The sequence below is a fragment of the Danio rerio genome, chromosome 21 (assembly GCF_052040795.2).
Source record: "Danio rerio strain M-AB ecotype USA chromosome 21, GRCz13ab, whole genome shotgun sequence".
Taxonomy (NCBI): Eukaryota; Metazoa; Chordata; class Actinopteri; order Cypriniformes; family Danionidae; genus Danio; species Danio rerio.
Window position 1 is genome coordinate 41,066,190 of NC_141041.1, and position 18,729 is coordinate 41,084,918.

The window sequence follows — 18,729 nt, forward strand, 5'->3', positions numbered from 1 at the left end:
TTTAATGCCTATTTATGCATCGTGTCATATCACTCAGCTCTTACTGTGATTTATTTTGTATTGAAAGGACAGCAGTCTGTTTTTGTGGAGATTGATAGTAATGTTTGCCTGTTTTCAGATATGTTAAACCCAAACAATACCACAATATGTCCTTTTTGCCAAGTATTGTTGTACTTTTGCCTATATTTTATTCACAACACATAACTCAGGAGCAGTAATAAAACAGACTCACCCCTAACATAAACCTCTTCACTATTTCAGTTGAAACAATTGCATTGTATAAGGCATCTATTTAGTTTTTTTTTTTTTTTTTCCAAGCATGATTATTTTGCATATGTGTCTTTCAGAGTACATCACGGAGCGTGAGCATCAGATAAATGAGCCAAGAGCAGCAAGAGAGCAGAGCTTATTAATATTCACAACCCTTATGAATAAGGTAAAAAGAGAGAATTTCAGGTCCCACTTTATATTAAGTGTCCATCAAAAAAAATAAATACAATGTACTTACTGTGTTTATAATGTATTTGAGAACACTTGTGGTGCTTTTGAGTTGGGATAGAGATTGGTTTATCGACAGGTTGGGTAGTATGGGTAGGTTTAAGGGTGGGTTAAGGTGTAAGGGATGGTCAACAATGTATTTACACAAGTATAATTCACAAATATAATTTACACAAGTATCCGCAAACTGGTAGCGTGAGAGAGTGGCTTATGAATGGGATGTAATCAGTCTGTGAACAAGGTCCAGCTGGTGATGCAATCAGGAAACATGAGTGAGCAGGCGTGCGTGTTTGGGAGCAGTGCATGTATGAAAATGTAGTCCTGGGAAATGTGGAAATGTAGTTTAAAGTTCGTGTGAGAACCAGCGATCCTCTGGGGAGCGATCGGTTGTGACACATGGGTACACAGTAAATACATGTATTTACACAATAAGTACATTGTAACACACTATTAAATCCTGTGTAAGTATATATTAGTTAGGGCAACTTAATATAAAGTGGGACCGAATATCATTCTAGGGGCAATTTATAGGATTGTAAACAGACATGCAAAATAATTTCATGAGATTTTTTGTTTACCTTCTAAAATGTAAACATAATGAAAAAAATGTATTCTATAACACCTTTAAAGCTACTTATTAGTACCTAAAATGTACACATTAGTTCATTTAAATAATAATAATAAAAATAATAATAAATATAGCTGCAAGCAGCAATTAAGGGGCCAAGCACTATTGGCCATAAGGTGGCGCTGCTCCAGACGTTTTTGAGTACTTTCAGGGCATGGGGTTGAAGATGCATACCATGTTTTGTAATGATATGTGAATGTGTTGGTAAAATATAGCATTTTTGGCCAAAAATCGAAATGGGCGACGCCCAAAATGGCTGACCTGTGAAAATCAGACATCATTCGACTCGGCATGCTCTGCCGAATGTAATGAGACCAGTTTCATGAGTTTCGGACGAAAGGTTGAGACGTTATAAGCCAAAAAGCAAGTTTTTAGTATCTCCGGACCACTAGGGGGCAGTGCGCCGAAACTCCGCAATTAACCTTAGACCCTAGTTGTCATAACACACACCAAGTTTGGTGTGAATCGGTGAATGCGTTACAGAGATATCGCCTCAAGTCCATTTTCGCAAGTTCTACGTTAAATTAGTTCGCAAGTTAAACGAAAACGGTTGGTCTAATCAACTTGAATTCCATAACTTTTGGTTGGCATGGTCAGTAGATCATGTGATTAAATTTTGGTGAAAATCGGAGACACGGCCTAGGACGAGTTCGATCAAATAGGTTTTGAGAAAAATTTAAAATAGCGCGAAAAAAGTCATGACGGAAAATGACGTCATAGGGTGCGTTTGAATTGGACTGAGCCAAGGAATCAGAGGAAAAAATAATTTTGATTGTAGCCCATTCGGTTCAAAAGTTATGATGATAAACATACGTGAAAGTTTGGACAAGTGGTGGCGCTAGAGAGTTTGATTTTGAGACTTCATAATTGGCCTGATTAATGTTAATACTGGCCTCTATCATTGTGCCAAATTATACAACTTTCCCGCATACGCCTATATGGGCTGCCATTCAAATCCGGCGGAAGAAACGGAAGAAGAAGAAGAAGAAGAAGAATAATAATAATAAATATAGCTGCAAGCAGCAATTAAGGGGCCAAGCACTATTAGCCATAAGGTGGCGCTGCTCCAGACGTTTTTGAGTACTTTCAGGGCATGGGGTTGAAGATGCATACCATGTTTTGTAATGATATGTGAATGTGTTGGTAAAATATAGCATTTTTGGCCAAAAATCAAAATGGGCGACGCCCAAAATGGCTGACCTGTGAAAATCAGACATCATTCGACTCGGCATGCTCTGCCGGATGTAATGAGACCAGTTTCATGAGTTTCGGACGAAAGGTTGAGACGTTATAAGCCAAAAAGCAAGTTTTTAGTATCTCCGGACCACTAGGGGGCAGTGCGCCGAAACTCCGCAATTAACCTTAGACCCTAGTTGTCATAACACACACCAAGTTTGGTGTGAATCGGTGAATGCGTTACAGAGATATCGCCTCAAGTCCATTTTTGCAAGTTCTACGTTAAATTAGTTCGTAAGTTAAACAAAAACGGTTGGTCAAATCAACTTGAATTCCATAACTTTTGGTTGGCATGGTCTGTAGATCATGTGATTCAATTTTGGTGAAAATCGGAGACACGGCCTAGGACGAGTTCGATCAAATAGGTTTTTCGAAAAATTTAAAATAGCGCGAAAAAATTCATGACGGAAAATGACGTCATAGGGTGGGTTTGAATCGGACTGAGCCAAGGAATCAGAGGAAAAAAGAATTTTGATTGTAGCCCATTCGGTTCAAAAGTTATGATGATAAACATACGTAAAAGTTTGGACAAGTGGTGGCGCTAGAGAGTTTGATTTTGAGACTTCATAATTGGCCTGATTAATGTTAATACTGGCCTCTATCATTGTGCCAAATTATACAACTTTCCCGCATACGCCTATATGGGCTGCCATTCAAATCCGGCGGAAGAAACGGAAGAAGAAGAAGAAGAATAATAATAAATATAGCTGCAAGCAGCAATTAAGGGGCCAAGCACTATTGGCCATAAGGTGGCGCTGCTCCAGACGTTTTTGAGTACTTTCAGGGCATGGGGTTGAAGATGCATACCATGTTTTGTAATGAAATGTGAATGTGTTGGTAAAATATAGCATTTTTGGCCAAAAATCGAAATGGGTGACGCCCAAAATGGCTGACCTGTGAAAATCAGACATCATTCGACTCGGCATGCTCTGCCGGATGTAATGAGACCAGTTTTATGAGTTTGGGACGAAAGGTTGAGACGTTATAAGCCAAAAAGCAAGTTTTTTGTATCTCCGGACCACTAGGGGACAGTGCGCCGAAACTCTGCATATAACCTCAGAACCTAGTTGTCATAACAGACACCAAGTTTGGTGTGAATCGGTGAATGCGTTACGGAGATATCGTCTCAAGTCCATTTTCACAAGTTCTACGTAAAATTTGATTGCAAGTTAAACAAAAACGGTTGGTCAAATCAACTTGAATTCCATAACTTTTGGTTGGCATGGTCTGTAGATCATGTGATTCAATTTGGGTGATAATCGGAGAAACGGCCTAGGACGAGTTCAATCAACTAGGTTTTTCGAATAATTTTAAATAGCGCGACAAAATTCATGACGGAAAATGACGTCATAGGTTGCGTTTGAATCGGACTGAGCCAAGGAATCAGGGGAAAAAAGAATTTTGATTGTAGCCCATTTGGTTCAAAAGTTATCATGATAAACATACATGAACATTTGGACAAGTGGTGGCGCTAGAGAGTTTGATTTTGAGATTTCATATTTGGTATGATTATTGTTAATACTGTCCTCTATTAATGTGCCAGATGCATACCATGTTTTGTAATAATATGTGAATATGGTAGTAAAATATAGCATTTTTGGCCAAAAATCAAAATGGGCGACGCCCAAAATGGCTGACCTGTGAAAATCAGACATCATTCAACTCGACATGCTCTGCCGGATGTAATGAGACCAGTTTTATGAGTTTCGGACGAAAGGTTGAGATGTTATAAGCAAAAAAGCAAGTTTTTTGTATCTCCGGACCACTAGGGGGCAGTGCGCCGAAACTCTGCCTGTAACCTCAGACCCTAGTTGTCATAACACACACCAAGTTTGGTGTGAATCGGAGAATGCGTTACAGAGATATCGCCTCAAGTCCATTTTTGCAAGTCTTTCATTAAATTTGATCGCAAGTTAAACGAAAACGGTTGGTCAAATCAACTTGAATTCCATAACTTTTGGTTGGCATGGTCTGTAGATCATGTGATTCAATTTTGGTGAAAATCGGAGACACGGCCTAGGACGAGTTCGATCAAATAGGTTTTGAGAAAAATTTAAAATAGCGCGAAAAAAGTCATGACGGAAAATGACGTCATAGGGTGGGTTTGAATCGGACTGAGCCAAGGAATCAGAGGAAAAAAGAATTTTGATTGTAGCCCATTCGGTTCAAAAGTTATGATGATAAACATACGTGAAAGTTTGGACAAGTGGTGGCGCTAGAGAGTTTGATTTTGAGACTTCATAATTGGCCTGATTAATGTTAATACTGGCCTCTATCATTGTGCCAAATTATACAACTTTCCCGCATACGCCTATATGGGCTGCCATTCAAATCCGGCGGAAGAAACGGAAGAAGAAGAAGAAGAAGAAGAAGAAGAATAATAATAATAATAATAATAAGAACACTAACGAAAGCAATAGGTGCCTACGCACCTACGGTGCTTGGCCCCTAAATATAGCTGCAAGCAGCAATTAAGGGGCCAAGCACTATTGGCCATAAGGTGGCGCTGCTCCAGACGTTTTTGAGTACTTTCAGGGCATGGGGTTGAAGATGCATACCACGTTTTGTAATGATATGTGAATGTGTTGGTAAAATATAGCTTTTTTGGCCAAAAATCGAAATGGGCGACGCCCAAAATGGCTGACCTGTGAAAATCAGACATCATTCGACTCGAAATGCTCTGCTGGATGTAATGAGACCAGATTTATGAGTCTCGGACGAAAGGTTGAGACGTTATAAGCCAAAAAAGCAAGTTTTTTGTATATCCGGACCACTAGGGGGCAGTGCGCTGAAACTCCGCTTATAACCTCAGACCCTAGTTGTCATAACACACACCAAGTTTGGTGTGAATCGGTGAAAGCGTTACGGAGAAATAGCCTTAAGTGCATTTTCGCAAGTTCTACGTTAAATTTGATCGCAAGTTAAACGAAAACGGTTGGTCAAATCAACTTGAATTCCATAACTTTTGGTTGGCATGGTCTGTAGATCATGTGATTAAATTTTGGTGAAAATCGGAGAAACGGCCTAGGACGAGTTCGATCAAATAGGTTTTTCAAAAAATTTAAAATAGCGCGAAAAAATTCATGACGGAAAATGACGTCATAGGGTGGGTTTGAATCGGACTGAGCCAAGGAATCAGAGGAAAAAAGAATTTTGATTGTAGCCCATTCGGTTCAAAAGTTATGATGATAAACATATGTGAAAGTTTGGACAAGTGGTGGCGCTAGAGAGTTTGATTTTGAGACTTCATAATTGGCCTGATTAATGTTAATACTGGCCTCTATCATTGTGCCAAATTATACAACTTTCCCGCATACGCCTATATGGGCTGCCATTCAAATCTGGCGGAAGAAACGGAAGAAGAAGAAGAATAATAATAATAATAATAATAATAATAATAAGAACACTAACGAAAGCAATAGGTGCCTACGCACCTACGGTGCTTGGCCCCTAATAATAATAATAAGAACACTAACGAAAGCAATAGGTGCCTACGCACCTACGGTGCTTGGCCCCTAATAATAATAATAATAATAATAATAATAATAAGAACACTAACGAAAGCAATAGGTGCCTACGCACCTACGGTGCTTGGCCCCTAATAACAATTATGGGTGCACGGTGGCACCGTGGGTGGCATGAACGCCTCACAGCAAGAAAGTAGCGGGTTTGAGCCTCGGCTGGGTCAGTTGGCATTTCTGTGTGGAATTTGCATGTTCTCCCCATGTTTGCGGTTCATTCCGAAAATGAACGAATAAATGAATTCTAATAATATTAATATAAAAATTATAATAATAATAATATGTACATTTTGATCCCCGCTAGTGACAGCTTTATTTTCAAATAAACAATATTGTGCTTAACTAAAACTTCTTATAATTATTTATTTGCCCTGCATAGTTTAGTTCATAGTGTTTTGGAGCAAGAGTGTCAGACAAATAGTCAATGTTGGCATCTGCTTAATTAGGCTGCTTCTGCCAACTGACAAAGAGTTTGAGCCAAAATACAGCAGAGTTTGATTGGACCTTTGACATCGACAGAAAAACACACACACACACACACACACACACACACAATCACACACACACAAAAACCTTGGAAGCATTTTTGTGATCCTTTTGAAAACATTTTATATCCTACACATAATATGTCAAGTTCAAATCGATGCTGTATGTATATGATTAAAAAATATATACATCATTTAAAATAATTGTGGTTATGTAAGATATTAAAGGTCTTAAATTCATTGTAACTTTGTGTTATAGGTCTACAATCATTTTTAATCGAGCCTGGTTTATACTTCTGCGTAAAATGATCAGTGTGACCCACGGTGCATGCCTTGCGCCTTGCCGTGCATTTATACTTCTGCATGCTGTTTGTGTTGCTCTGCAATAACAGTTCCAAAATGTTAGCTGACAGTAAGTTTTTATGTTTCTCTGTGTTGAGATTCTTCACAGGTATTTTTATTTATTTATTTATTTATTTTTTGTGAATGCAACGGTATTATACAAATAGCTAAAACTCGCTCATTTTGGGGTGGGAACCGGCGGACGTGCAACAACTTTAATCATAAAGTAAACACAAAACAAAACATTCTTCCTCTTTCCGCCTTCACAGAACTCGACATTTGTAAACACTCGCTCCAAAGGGTTCGTGCAGCTCTCTGTCCTGCCCACACTCATTATCGCTACCAAGCCGACCAATCATAGAGCTTCTATTAAAATAAAATACAATTAAATGACATAAAGAGGGCATGTAAATGAAACACTCCTATTTAAACAGCAGATAATTGTGCACAATTCACTGCTTGTGAGTTTGCTGGACAGTCTTTCACTGACACTGAAGAAGGTACAGCACAAGCTGCTATTTCATTACTAGGGAGAAATGCTGTAAAAATCCATCTCTGCCTCTCTCTTCCTCACTTTGGACATTTGACCCGTTGGCATGTTTGTGACTTTCGGTAACTTTTCCTCTCCTCTTGGCTGCTAAAGCAATACTTGTAGATCCGGACATGAGCGTGCCTGTAGTGCGAGTGTTCTCCACTGCTCCACAGAGAATCTGTGATAACTGTGTATTTATGTGCATATAGACTTCAACCACGGCTGTTATACATTAATGAACAGCTCTTTCATTTTTAGAGCCAATCGCAGCCCTTTTTGTTGAGCAGATGAAGACAAGGTCCAATCATAGGAGTGTAATGCTGTGTTCACACCAGACACGGATTACGCGGATAAATCATGCTATTCGCGTGTAAATAGACACGTGAACATTTTGAGCTTACTCACTTCATTCACACGTGAAATTCACTTCACAACAGACATGGATTTGCATGATGGGCAGGGCTTCTTTCTGCCTGGTAACTTTAGCTTCGTTGCTAAATGGGTGACAGATTTTATTGAGAGAATTGTTCTGTTTATGTGCTTTATAAAGGCTGCAAAACAGTGTCGATTCATTTGGAGCCGTGTCTGAGTCCACTGCATCCTTTTAGAGGTGCACCCAGCTGTTTGAGCTAGTAAACTCCTTCAGAAACTTTACCTGGATAATGGAAACTTTCAGCAGTGCTTCTGACTGTGCTGAGCCCAGTTTGATGAACTGTTGTCGATGTCAGCAGGGAGATTTTCTGCCAGGACACGATGATCATGCCCCCAAAAGAGAAAGCTCCTGATTGGTTAACGCGACGCGAATGTCCGCTGAAGTTCAGACTTTCTAACTTGAATGGTTCACGTGAAACACGCGATACGTGCATTAAGCGTGTCAATCGTGCAAAACACTCAACTTGCTCCACTTCATTTGTGTGAATAGTCCATTGACTTAACATTTAAATCACCACGCTTGATGCTTCTTCCGCGTTTGGTGGAACAAAGCATAAGAACCCGCTTGACAGTGCTCAAAAAGCAAGTGGGACAATATTTACATTAGTTTATTTTCTATAAATGCTCATGCTGTCTTCTGTGCATGTACTGGAGTTTTGGCTAAAACATTCAAAAAGTCTTTTTTTTGAGCAAATTACATTAAAGGTACAGTTCATATATCTGCCTGTATTAAAGGACAAAAGTGTATTACAAATAATTTATAAATGTTATTATATTTATAGATGTCTATACAGGTTTTTTCTTGTGCTACAAAAAAAATCTAACTGTGTATGACAAAAAAATGCCAATGCACCGTGATTATCGTGATTACCAAGATATCGAATTGAACCAAATCAATGGCATGATAATCGTGACCAAACCAAACTGAACCGCGAACCAGTGTAGGTTCACACCACTAGCAATTATCATTATAATCACATTAATTAATTTGTATATATATTTATATATTATTAAATGTCATATATTATTATGAGTTATTAAAACTATTATGTTTAGAAATGTGTTGAAAAAATCTCTCTGTTAAACAGAAATTGGGGAAGAAATAAACAGGGGGTCTAATAATAATTCTGACTTTAACTGTATATATATATAAATATATATATATGCCTCTCCCGTACTGGTCTATTCAGCCAACAAACGACGCTGTCTCAGACAATCAGTCATGCCTCAAGATAAGAGCTAGGATACGTCATCCATGGTCAACACTGACCGACTGAGGCCTACTGCCTACTGATATATATATAAATTATCAACAGTAATAAACTGTATTTTTATTAACGTAATTTTTTTTATTATTACTGGATGAATTTTTACAGTTTCTGCATGCACTTTTGTTAAATGGTTATTTTCTGTAATTTAACAGAATATCTCTGAAAGCCCTGCTGCCAGTTTTTTGGTCGTTTTTTTTTTTTTACAGATTTTTATTTATTTTTTTTTACAGTGTAGTTTAACATAAAATGTAAAAAAAAAATGCTTTTGCTAAATATCGAAAGCAAGTGTTTTTGAATTATTTGTTGTGACACACCTGGGTGCGCCTTTAACCATATTTATACACTATGTCGAGCAAAAAAAAGCTTAACCAGTCATAGCTCACTACACATGTCCAATAATTACCCAGATGGCGACTACTATGCCCGATCTTGCACATTAATTAAAACCAAAGAGAGAAAAAAAACAGTTACACTCACTCTGCCTCCTCGCCATGTTGGCCTTGGATGACCTAGTAGCCGTCCGCCCAACGCAGAGGGATAGCGAGGCAGTAATAGCCCACCTGTTCGACCACACGACCCTTCCCTGTAAGACCTGAGGCCCTGTCGTCCTGCCATGTAATAAAACGCAGTCAGAGGCTGGTGCTGTCTCCACTAAGGACCTTCATTAAAACTATGGAGTTGTTTGAAAGTCATCAAGTTTGGGGACACGGAATGGCGACTGGAGCTACAGAATTGGCCTCTGATTGGAAGACCTGGGTGGAACGAACATCCCGAGCGGGGGGTTTAAATGGCCCATAGGCCAGACCCCAATCAAACGCGGAGTTGCGGAGACAAAGGGTCTTTGCAACTCAAAGGGAGTTGAATTAATACAAGGCCAAGAGCATAATCCCAGTGGGCTGTGGCATTTGAATAATATGGACTCACATCAACAAGCCTCAGTGTGCTGTGGGCCCACTGCTTGTTCCGTCAAAGGCTTTGTTGTGTAAGCGTCCAGGGTCACAGAAAACTCGGGTAATTTCACACAATTTGGAGAAGCAATATATGAAGATGTAAAAAATAATTGAAATTGTAAATGGCTGAAAAATTGCAAATGTATTTCAAGGATTCTTTCATTAGAGAACCAAAAAAAAAAAACGTATTATTTGAGAGTCCTTGCGTACTTGCAATAGCAGGACTACATTGTTATTTCATTGTAATCCCTTTGTAATTACATTGCAATTTGATGGTAAAATAAAAACAAAAGTAAGCAAGATGATGTATTATGAACGGACTGACCTAACTGTACATTTAAAATGGAATTATGTAATATATAAAGAGCTCAGATGCAAAAACCTCTAAGTGCCGTCTGGAATTTTCTTTTATAATGAGCATTTTTATCAGCCTCTAATGTTTATGTTCAGTTATTTCATGTTAAAAGCAATGAAAATAACCTATTCTTTGCCATAAAAGCTAAATGACTGAATCAAGACATAGGAGCCTGAGAAAAATGCTACTTTCAGAAGAAATTTTCAGATGGCATTTAGAGGTTTTTGCATCTAAACCCTTCAAATGTAGTTATAGTGCTTTATAGTGCTTTATTTCAGGGTGTCACACTGAATTGTGCATAAATATATGAAGAGTTCAGGTGCAAAAACCGTTAAGTGCCATCTGAAATTTTCATCAAAAATTTTAATCTTTTCAGCAACCTTTGTTTATGATGGGATATTTCACCTTTAAAGACCAGAAAAGGGACTTATTCTTTGCCATAAAAGTGATATTACTGAACATACACACAGGAGCCTGAAATAAATGCTCTTTTTAGAGGAACATTTTAGACTGCATTTAGAGGTTTTCGCATGTAAAGTCTTCACATGTAACTTACATTCTAGGCATAACCATGAACTAAATCATATAGTACAAGCAATAGTAAATTACACAGCAACAAAAACACCTTTAAATGTGATGATATTAAGGTGACATAGTTAAAGTGTAAATAATTGGTGTTAGTGAGGCCAGCAGGAGGCGCCCAACCTGCGGTCTGTGTGGGTCCTAATGCCCCAGTATAGTGATGGGGACGCTATACTGCTCGTCTTTCTGGTGAGACGTTAAACCGAGGTCCTGATGCTGTGTTCACAGCAGACACGGTACGTGCGGATAAATCGCGCTATTCACGCGTAAATAGCCGCGTGAACATTTGAGTTTACTCGCTTCATTCGCGCGTCAACCCCCCGCTTCATTCGTGTGTCAAATCCGCTTCAATCGTGTCAAATTCAATTCAAAACAGACGCGGATTCACGTGATGGGCAGGGCTTCTGTCTGCCCGGTGACTGTAGCTTCATAGCTAAATGGCTAACATGGATTTTATTAAGAAAATAACAGTGTTAATGTGCTTTATGGAGACTGAAAAACAGCGTCGATACGTTTAGGGTCCTGTCTGAGTCCACTGCATCCTTTCAGAGGTGCATCCAGCTCTGTGAGCTCATAAACTCCTCCAGAAACTTAACCTGGATGACGGAGACTTTCAGCGGTGCCTCTTACTGAGCCAAGCCCAGTTTGATGACTTGTTGTCGGTGTCGCCTGGAGGAGTTGCCCCGGGACACCAGCAACAGGTTCTACGTCACAATCACACCCCCACTAGAGCAAGCTTCTGATTGGTTAACGTGGCGCGAATGTCCGCTGAAGTTTAGATTTTCGAACTCGAAAGATTCAAACATGAAAACGCTCAATTTGCCTCGCGCGTAACACGCTATTCGCATCACGTCATTCTCGTCATTTGCGCGTATCGCGCCGCAGGATGTCTATTCGCGCGTTTGCATTGACTTAACATGTAAATCACTCGCACTCACGTCTGGTGTGAACGCAGCATGACTCTCTGTGGTCGTTAAAAATCCCAGGATGTCTTTCGAAAAAGAGTAGGGGTTTAACCCCGGCATCCTGGCCAAATCTGCCCACTGGCCTCTATCCATCATGGCCTCCTAACCATCCTCGTATTCAATTGGCTTTATCACTGTCTCCTCTCCACCAATCAGCTAGTGTGTGGTGTGCGGTCTGGCGCAAAATGGTTGCAGTCGCGTCATCCAGGTGGATGCTGGACACTAGTGGTGGATGAGGAGATCCCCCCCATTGTGTAAAGCGATTTGAGTGCCCAGAAAAGCGCCATATAAATGTAGGGAATTATTATTATTATTATTATTATTATTATTATTATTTTCTGAGCAGGGATTGGCAGTAACTTTTTCGATTACCACCTTTTTTTTTTTTTTTGATTACTGTGGCTTGTAGATTACCAACATTACCAGTTACTTGCCATATTCACAAGCCACAATTTGTTGTTGGGAAAATATTTTTTCTATGCATAAATTAGACTTTGACATGCTAAAATATTTGATTCAGATTTTGTGTTATGTCTACATGCTTCCTCATTCATTAAACTTTTTTGTGTGTTGTGTATGACCTTACTCAATGAGCATGAGCAAATGGGTTGTGGTTTCATTGTGTGGCATTGCATTTCGTTTTTATTTCACAAACTTTTTTTTTATTTCACAAACCACAAACTTTAAATAAGATGTTAAAGCAAGCAACATATACCTATATACATGCAAAACTTTTCTTAAAAAAAAAAAGAACTAAACTATGCTCAGTAATCTGTCCTCGCTCAAGATCTCAGATCTCCAGTTAACTACACATAAATGGAGAGTTAATCTCTTATTAAAGCAATGTTATTGTAAATAAAAGATAATTAAACCATATTAACAAAATTAACTGTATAAGCAAAAGAAAGCAGACAAAAAAAAAAAACACCACGTGTAATAATGACAGGATGATCATGCGCACACTGTTAGCGTTAGGCCATTTAATAAAATGTTCAGAGAATAGTTAAAGCGTTATATATACAGTTGAAGTCAGAATTATTAGCTCCTTTTTTAATTATTTTTCTTTTTAAAAATTTCCCAAATTATGTTTAACAGAGCAAGAAATTTTAACAGTATGTTTTATTTTGGCTAGAATAAAAGCAGTTTTAAATTTTTTAAAAAGCATTTAAAAGTTAGAATGTTCTATACAATTAGGGCATAGGGGGGGTAACTGGAAATAGAGCACAGCCAGAAACTACGTTTCTAACTACAGCTCCAGAGGTCTAGTTGCAAGCATACAAGTGTGTGACACTGTTTGCGAATGTAATTGGAACGATTCATTTGTAACAACGGAACTTGCGACCTTAGTTGGCTAACTATGGTTTTCAGAAACGCACCCCTGCCTAGTTAACATAATTAAACTAGTCAAGCCTTAAATTGTCACTTTAGGTTATATAGAAGTGTCTAAAAAAATAACTAGTAAAATATTATTTATCATGGCAAAGATAAAATAAGTCAGATATTCAGAAATTTGTTATTAAAACTATTATGTTTAGAAATGTGTTGAAAAAAATAATCTCTTCATGTAACAGAAATTAGAGGAAAAAATAAAAAGAAGGGCTAATAATTCAGGGGGGCTTAAAATTCTGACTTTACTTTAACTGTGTGTGTGTGTGTGTGTGTGTGTGTGTGTGTGTGTGTGTGTGTGTGTGTGTATTTTTATTTATATATATATATATATATATATATATATATATATATATATATATATATATATATATATATGCACGGTTGTCACACTATGTGTGACATCACATAGTGATTATCCTTTTATTTTTTTGTCAGTCATGCTGTTTCTCATTCAAAGATCACATTTGGGGCCATCCTTTTTGGCGAACCCTGCTTTTAAGAAAACTACAATTTAAAAAAATATTTTCAACCAGCCAAAGTGGCTAGTAGGAGTGTCTGTCTACACTAATCTGCCACAGCTTAAATCTACCTGTATTTGGTGGATTGGTGGGTGTTAATGTCAAGCCCTGCTACTGAGTAATATTAATTAATTGCATACACTTGCTAGGTGATTTGGATTAGAATTAGGGTTAGGTTTGGGTTTTGTTACATGTAATTTTGCATAAAATGTGCGTAACCACATCATCTTAAATTAAATTGTTAACAAAAAGCAATAGTAGTACATTATCCGGTACATTTACTTAGTATATTGCTGGACTTCATTCCCAGAAATGAAATAATGTTTATTTAAATTTAAAAAAGTAAAATAAAATATTACCCCTTTATGTTTTCAGAAAGAACCTACATAGAAATATACATGGAGATCTGCTGAGGTTTTCTAAATATCAACAAAGTAACAGTGTGTTTTTGGAAGAGCCCATTTGCAATAGCATGGGTGATATCAAGCAGAAAATTAGCTGGCCCCATCTGGCCCACAGTCAATGGCCTCTGAATTCTCCCTGCAGAGAACTTGCTGTTCAAATACAGCTATGAACCCACACATTGTACCATCTTAGGTACCACTGTTTAATCTGGGAAACATTCTAACCCTTATTCATCCCATCCGTATTAACATAACGCTTCCAAGCAAAGTAGAATAATGTTCCTTCTTTCTGTACCCTTTGTAAAACTGACAGTACAAGCTTAATACCTGCTGTGAAAAAAAAATTCTAAGCACTATGCAAACACCATGTTGAGCCACACAGTGCTAAATAAAACTCCGCTTTTGCGAAACAATAATGAAACAGATTACTCGCCAAATGTCATACAAGCAGGCAGGGTTAGGATGCTATGAAGTGGGATCCACTGCCGGCTTGGCAAACAGAGGTGTGCTTCGCGCCTCGTTTGATAAATACGCATTTGCCAAATTGGATTTAGATAGGATGTTCTCTATCTAAGGTTCTACAGATGCTCATTTGCATGTAAGTTCAGTGTGGAGGCAACAGCATGGAGGAATGAGAGATTTCCTTCTCAATAATGCAGAACCAGCCTTCTGCACTTTAGTCGCTTGTTTTTTAATATACAGTTGAAGTCAAAATCATTAGCCCTCCTGTAATATTTTTTTTAAATATTTCCCAAAAGATATTTAAAAGAGCAAATTTGTCTTTTTTTTTTCTTCAGGAAAAAGCCTTATTTATTTTATTTTGGCAGTTTTTTTTTTTTACCATTTTAAGGTCAATATTATTAGTCCCCTTAACCAATATTTGTTTTCGATTGTCTACAAAAAAAATGATGTTACATAATAACTTGCCTAATTAACCTATTTAACCTTTAAAGTTATGCCTTTAAATTACACTCTAAATGTGTAGTATTTTTTGACATCCAGTGGTTGAACTAGGTATTGCACACCTGGTTCAAAACACATGCAAGCGCAGACTGACAACAACAGCAGCGGGCCTAACTGTCAAGTCTATAGGTTGATTTAAGGCTTATTTAAACTGTTTTCTAAATAAAAATAATGACACACAATAGAAGGAATATTTTCTATATTAAAAGGAGATTTTTACTAACCAACACCAGAAATTTTAGATTTTAGAAACGACTTCTATTTCTTGTAGCTAAACAACAGAGAACTTACAATAATCACCTCAGATAAACTTTATAATATGTGCTTTATTTAGTGCTAAATGCTAATAATGTGAGTTTAAATGACACTTTACATGACATTTATTGCCATACTAATAAAAGCAGCAGCAGATTGTTCACATCAGATCTTGAAAAAAAAACAAAAAAAAAAAAACTTTAAAATGATAATTTAGAACTGTAACTCAGTGCAAGCCAACACAAATCAGTGATTTAGCATGTTCATTTAATAATGCTAAAGAGGTTTTCCTTGTATTAATTAAATTATAAGCCTTACTATTTCGTTGGAGTGCAGTAAATGCACTATTCTGTGCTTATGAATTTCTGTATTTAATTTTTTGTTATGTTTCTTCTGGTGTAAACAGCTGAATTGCTTATCCTTGCAAATGTCATCATGTAGCATGTTGTTAGGACACAGGGTTACAATGTAACCTAATGTTTACATTTGTTCATTCATTCACTTATTCATTTTCTTCTGCTTGTCCGGGGCCTGGTCGTGGGGCCAGCAGTCTTAGGAGAGAACCCCATACTTCCCTCTCCCCAGACATTTCCTCCAGCTCCTCCGGGGGGATCACGAGACGTTCCCAGGTCGGCCGAGAGACATAGTCCCTCCAGTGTGTCCTGGGTCTTCCCCGAAGCCTCCTCCCGGTGGGACATGCCTGGAACACCTCACTAGGTAGGCATCCAGGATTCATTTGGAACAGATGCCTGAGCCACCTCAGCTGACTTCTCTCGATGTGGAGGAGCAGCGGCTCTACTCCGAGCTCCTCCCGGGTGTCAAAGCTCCTCACCCTATCCATAAGAGTGCACACTGCGACCCTTCGAAAGAAACTCATTTCGGCCGAAAGCTCATGACCATAGGTAAGAGTAAGAATGTAGATTGACCAGTGAATCGAAAGCTTTGCCTTTTGGCTCAGCTCCTTTTTTACCACAACCGATCGGTACATCGACCGCATTACTGCTGCCGCTGCACCAGTCTGTCTGTCAATCTCACGTTACACCCTTCCCTTACTCGTGAACAAAACCCCGTTTTACATTCGTAATATTTATATTATTTGCTATTTAATAACCACTTCATGTGGAACTCTGAATCTGTGTCTCATTTTGGGGGCTGCTATAGTACACCAGAGGTCACATTTTGTTCGCTTACACATACTATAAGAGCCATCCTGAATGAATAAATGAATGAATGAATGAATGAATGAATGAATGAATGAATGAATGAATGAATGAACGAATGAAAGAAATACACTGTTTTCAACAAGGGCAAGCCAGAGTTCTGAAATATAATTGGCTAAAGTGGCATTGGGAGGGTTAAACGACCAAAACAAAGACAGAAGTTCTGGCAGGTAATTCACATTTTGAAAGCAGACTGACTTTAGCATTGTTTTTTTTTTAGATAAAACAGAATGTTCACTTAGCATGTTTCTTAAATATCTGCAAACATATTATGGTATTTGTATGCTTTAGAAGAGTCAAAAACTTACATACAGCACCTTTAGGCTAAATACTAGTATCTTGAAAAATATCTTGTAACATATTATGTACTGCCATTATGACAAAGATAAAACAAATCAGTTATGAAAAATTACTTATTAAAACTATTATGTTTATAAGTGTGTTGAAAAATCTTTCCGTTTAATTGGTGAAAAAAAATATACAGGGAGGTATAATTCAGGAGGGATAACAAGTTGAAACAAACATTCCTCTTCCTTAACGGAAAATATTGCAGTGTGACAGGTAAGACATGTACACTTAAGCCGGGCTCACACTACAGGAGTTTTAGGCTGATTTTACTCCAGAAAATCTAAGAAGAAATACAAGACGTTTGACAGATCAAATCTTAAGCCTCCCCATTTGCTCAGAGACACATCAGTCTGCCCCAAACATATCAAACAAGTTATGATATTTAGGACTTTAAATCGTTTTCTCGACGTCAAAGCTTTTACAATAGCTGGCCCATGACTGTGAAACAAGCTGCTGTGTAGGTCTTTTAGACAGACGAGTGGAAGTTTGGCAACAACACAACTGCCAGTATAATGTGTCTTGGAAAACGCACAACAACAGTGAGAACAAAGAGAAGCGCTGGGGAGAAATCGCCTCAGTTTTGAACATTCTGGAAGGAATGTAGGGAAGCTGCTAGCATGCTAAGTAGACAACAAATGTAAATGTTTCCTGTTAATACAACTATAACGATCTGCTGAGTGATATAAGACATGATAATTCTAGTAATATCTTGTAACACAGCAGGATGTGTAAATGCTGTGCTGCAACATGTTTGAGATCTGTGAAAATTCTCCTACATCCTGATAATTTATAAATAACATAAATTTGTTAAGATTTACACATTAAAACATAAAACAGCTAATTTAGAATGTCTTTCTTTTTAGATTGATTTATATTGAGCAAAATAATGATGTACTTTAAAACAGTAATTCATACTCAAATGTATTCATTGTGGATACATAACCCTGTATACATTTCTGAAGAGCACAAAATACGTACCATTAAGTACATTTTTTTTGTACATGTTTTCGCGAATTCGCCAGATGCCGCTGTGTACGCTTTTTCGGATCTCAAATTTCTCTAGCAAGTGCCACAACTGATAGTGTTTTTAAAAGCACCAATTGAACCCCCACCACCTTCCCTAAATTCAACCAACATTGTTTTCAAAAGCAATCAAGAAAAAGCCCTCATAGCCGCACGGTTTTTACTACGTTCTCAGATCTTACCACATTCAGTCACAAATCAGTCTGACTGATTTTTACCACGTTTTCATATCTTACCATGTTCGCAACCTGTTATTTACTTGTTTATTTAAATTTTTGCCTTTTGTTTTTTGTTTGACCTGCTTTCTGGAATTGTTCTTCACTGGACTAACTGTGGAAAAGTCCTGTACCAAAACGGCATTTATCATTCTCACATATCACCACTCGCATCAGTCGCATTGGTTCACTCCCATTCATAAATTCTTCTGTAGGGCCACATGGAATAGTCAACCCAGGCTAAATCTGAAAATGTACCGCTATATAAATTTCTGGAGAGCACCAAATATGTCTCAGGAGCTAGGCTTTTTTTTTTTTTTTTTTTCCAGTTTTTGTTTTCGCGAATAAACTTTAATTGTTTATTTTAGTTTTTTGGTTTTGTCTTACTCGCTTTCTGGAACTGGTCGCTGGACTCAAATCCTCCACAAGACTGTCGATGTACATGGCAAGCTACTGGACAAACTGGTAACAGAGGGAAAGCCCATACGGAGGTAAGCAGTCAGCTGGTAAACCTGAAAAGGTTTTAGCATATGTACATATAGCATAGCATATGTTTTAAAGACAAAATGAAGCCATATGTCCCTCTGGGTACATAAT

The 18,729-nt window shown here is 37.9% G+C and overlaps 2 protein-coding genes across 3 annotated transcripts in view; both read right to left on the reverse strand.

Annotated features, from left to right (window-relative positions):
- Positions 1-18,729, reverse strand: part of LOC147838928 (uncharacterized) — a 619,529-nt gene that overhangs the window by 352,526 nt on the left and 248,274 nt on the right. The gene's annotated exons all lie outside the window — the stretch shown is intronic.
- sgcd (sarcoglycan, delta (dystrophin-associated glycoprotein)) overlaps positions 1-18,729 on the reverse strand; it is a 407,777-nt gene that overhangs the window by 316,477 nt on the left and 72,571 nt on the right. The window contains exon 1 of one of the 2 annotated variants that reach the window (XM_087299218.1): positions 9,423-9,753. The exons of the other annotated variant lie outside the window; for it this stretch is intronic. Coding sequence (XP_087155344.1) covers positions 9,423-9,560 — 138 coding nt within the window. The 5' untranslated portion in view covers positions 9,561-9,753. Of the gene's footprint in view, positions 1-9,422; positions 9,754-18,729 lie in introns of those variants that run through there. 2 annotated transcript variants of the gene reach the window in all.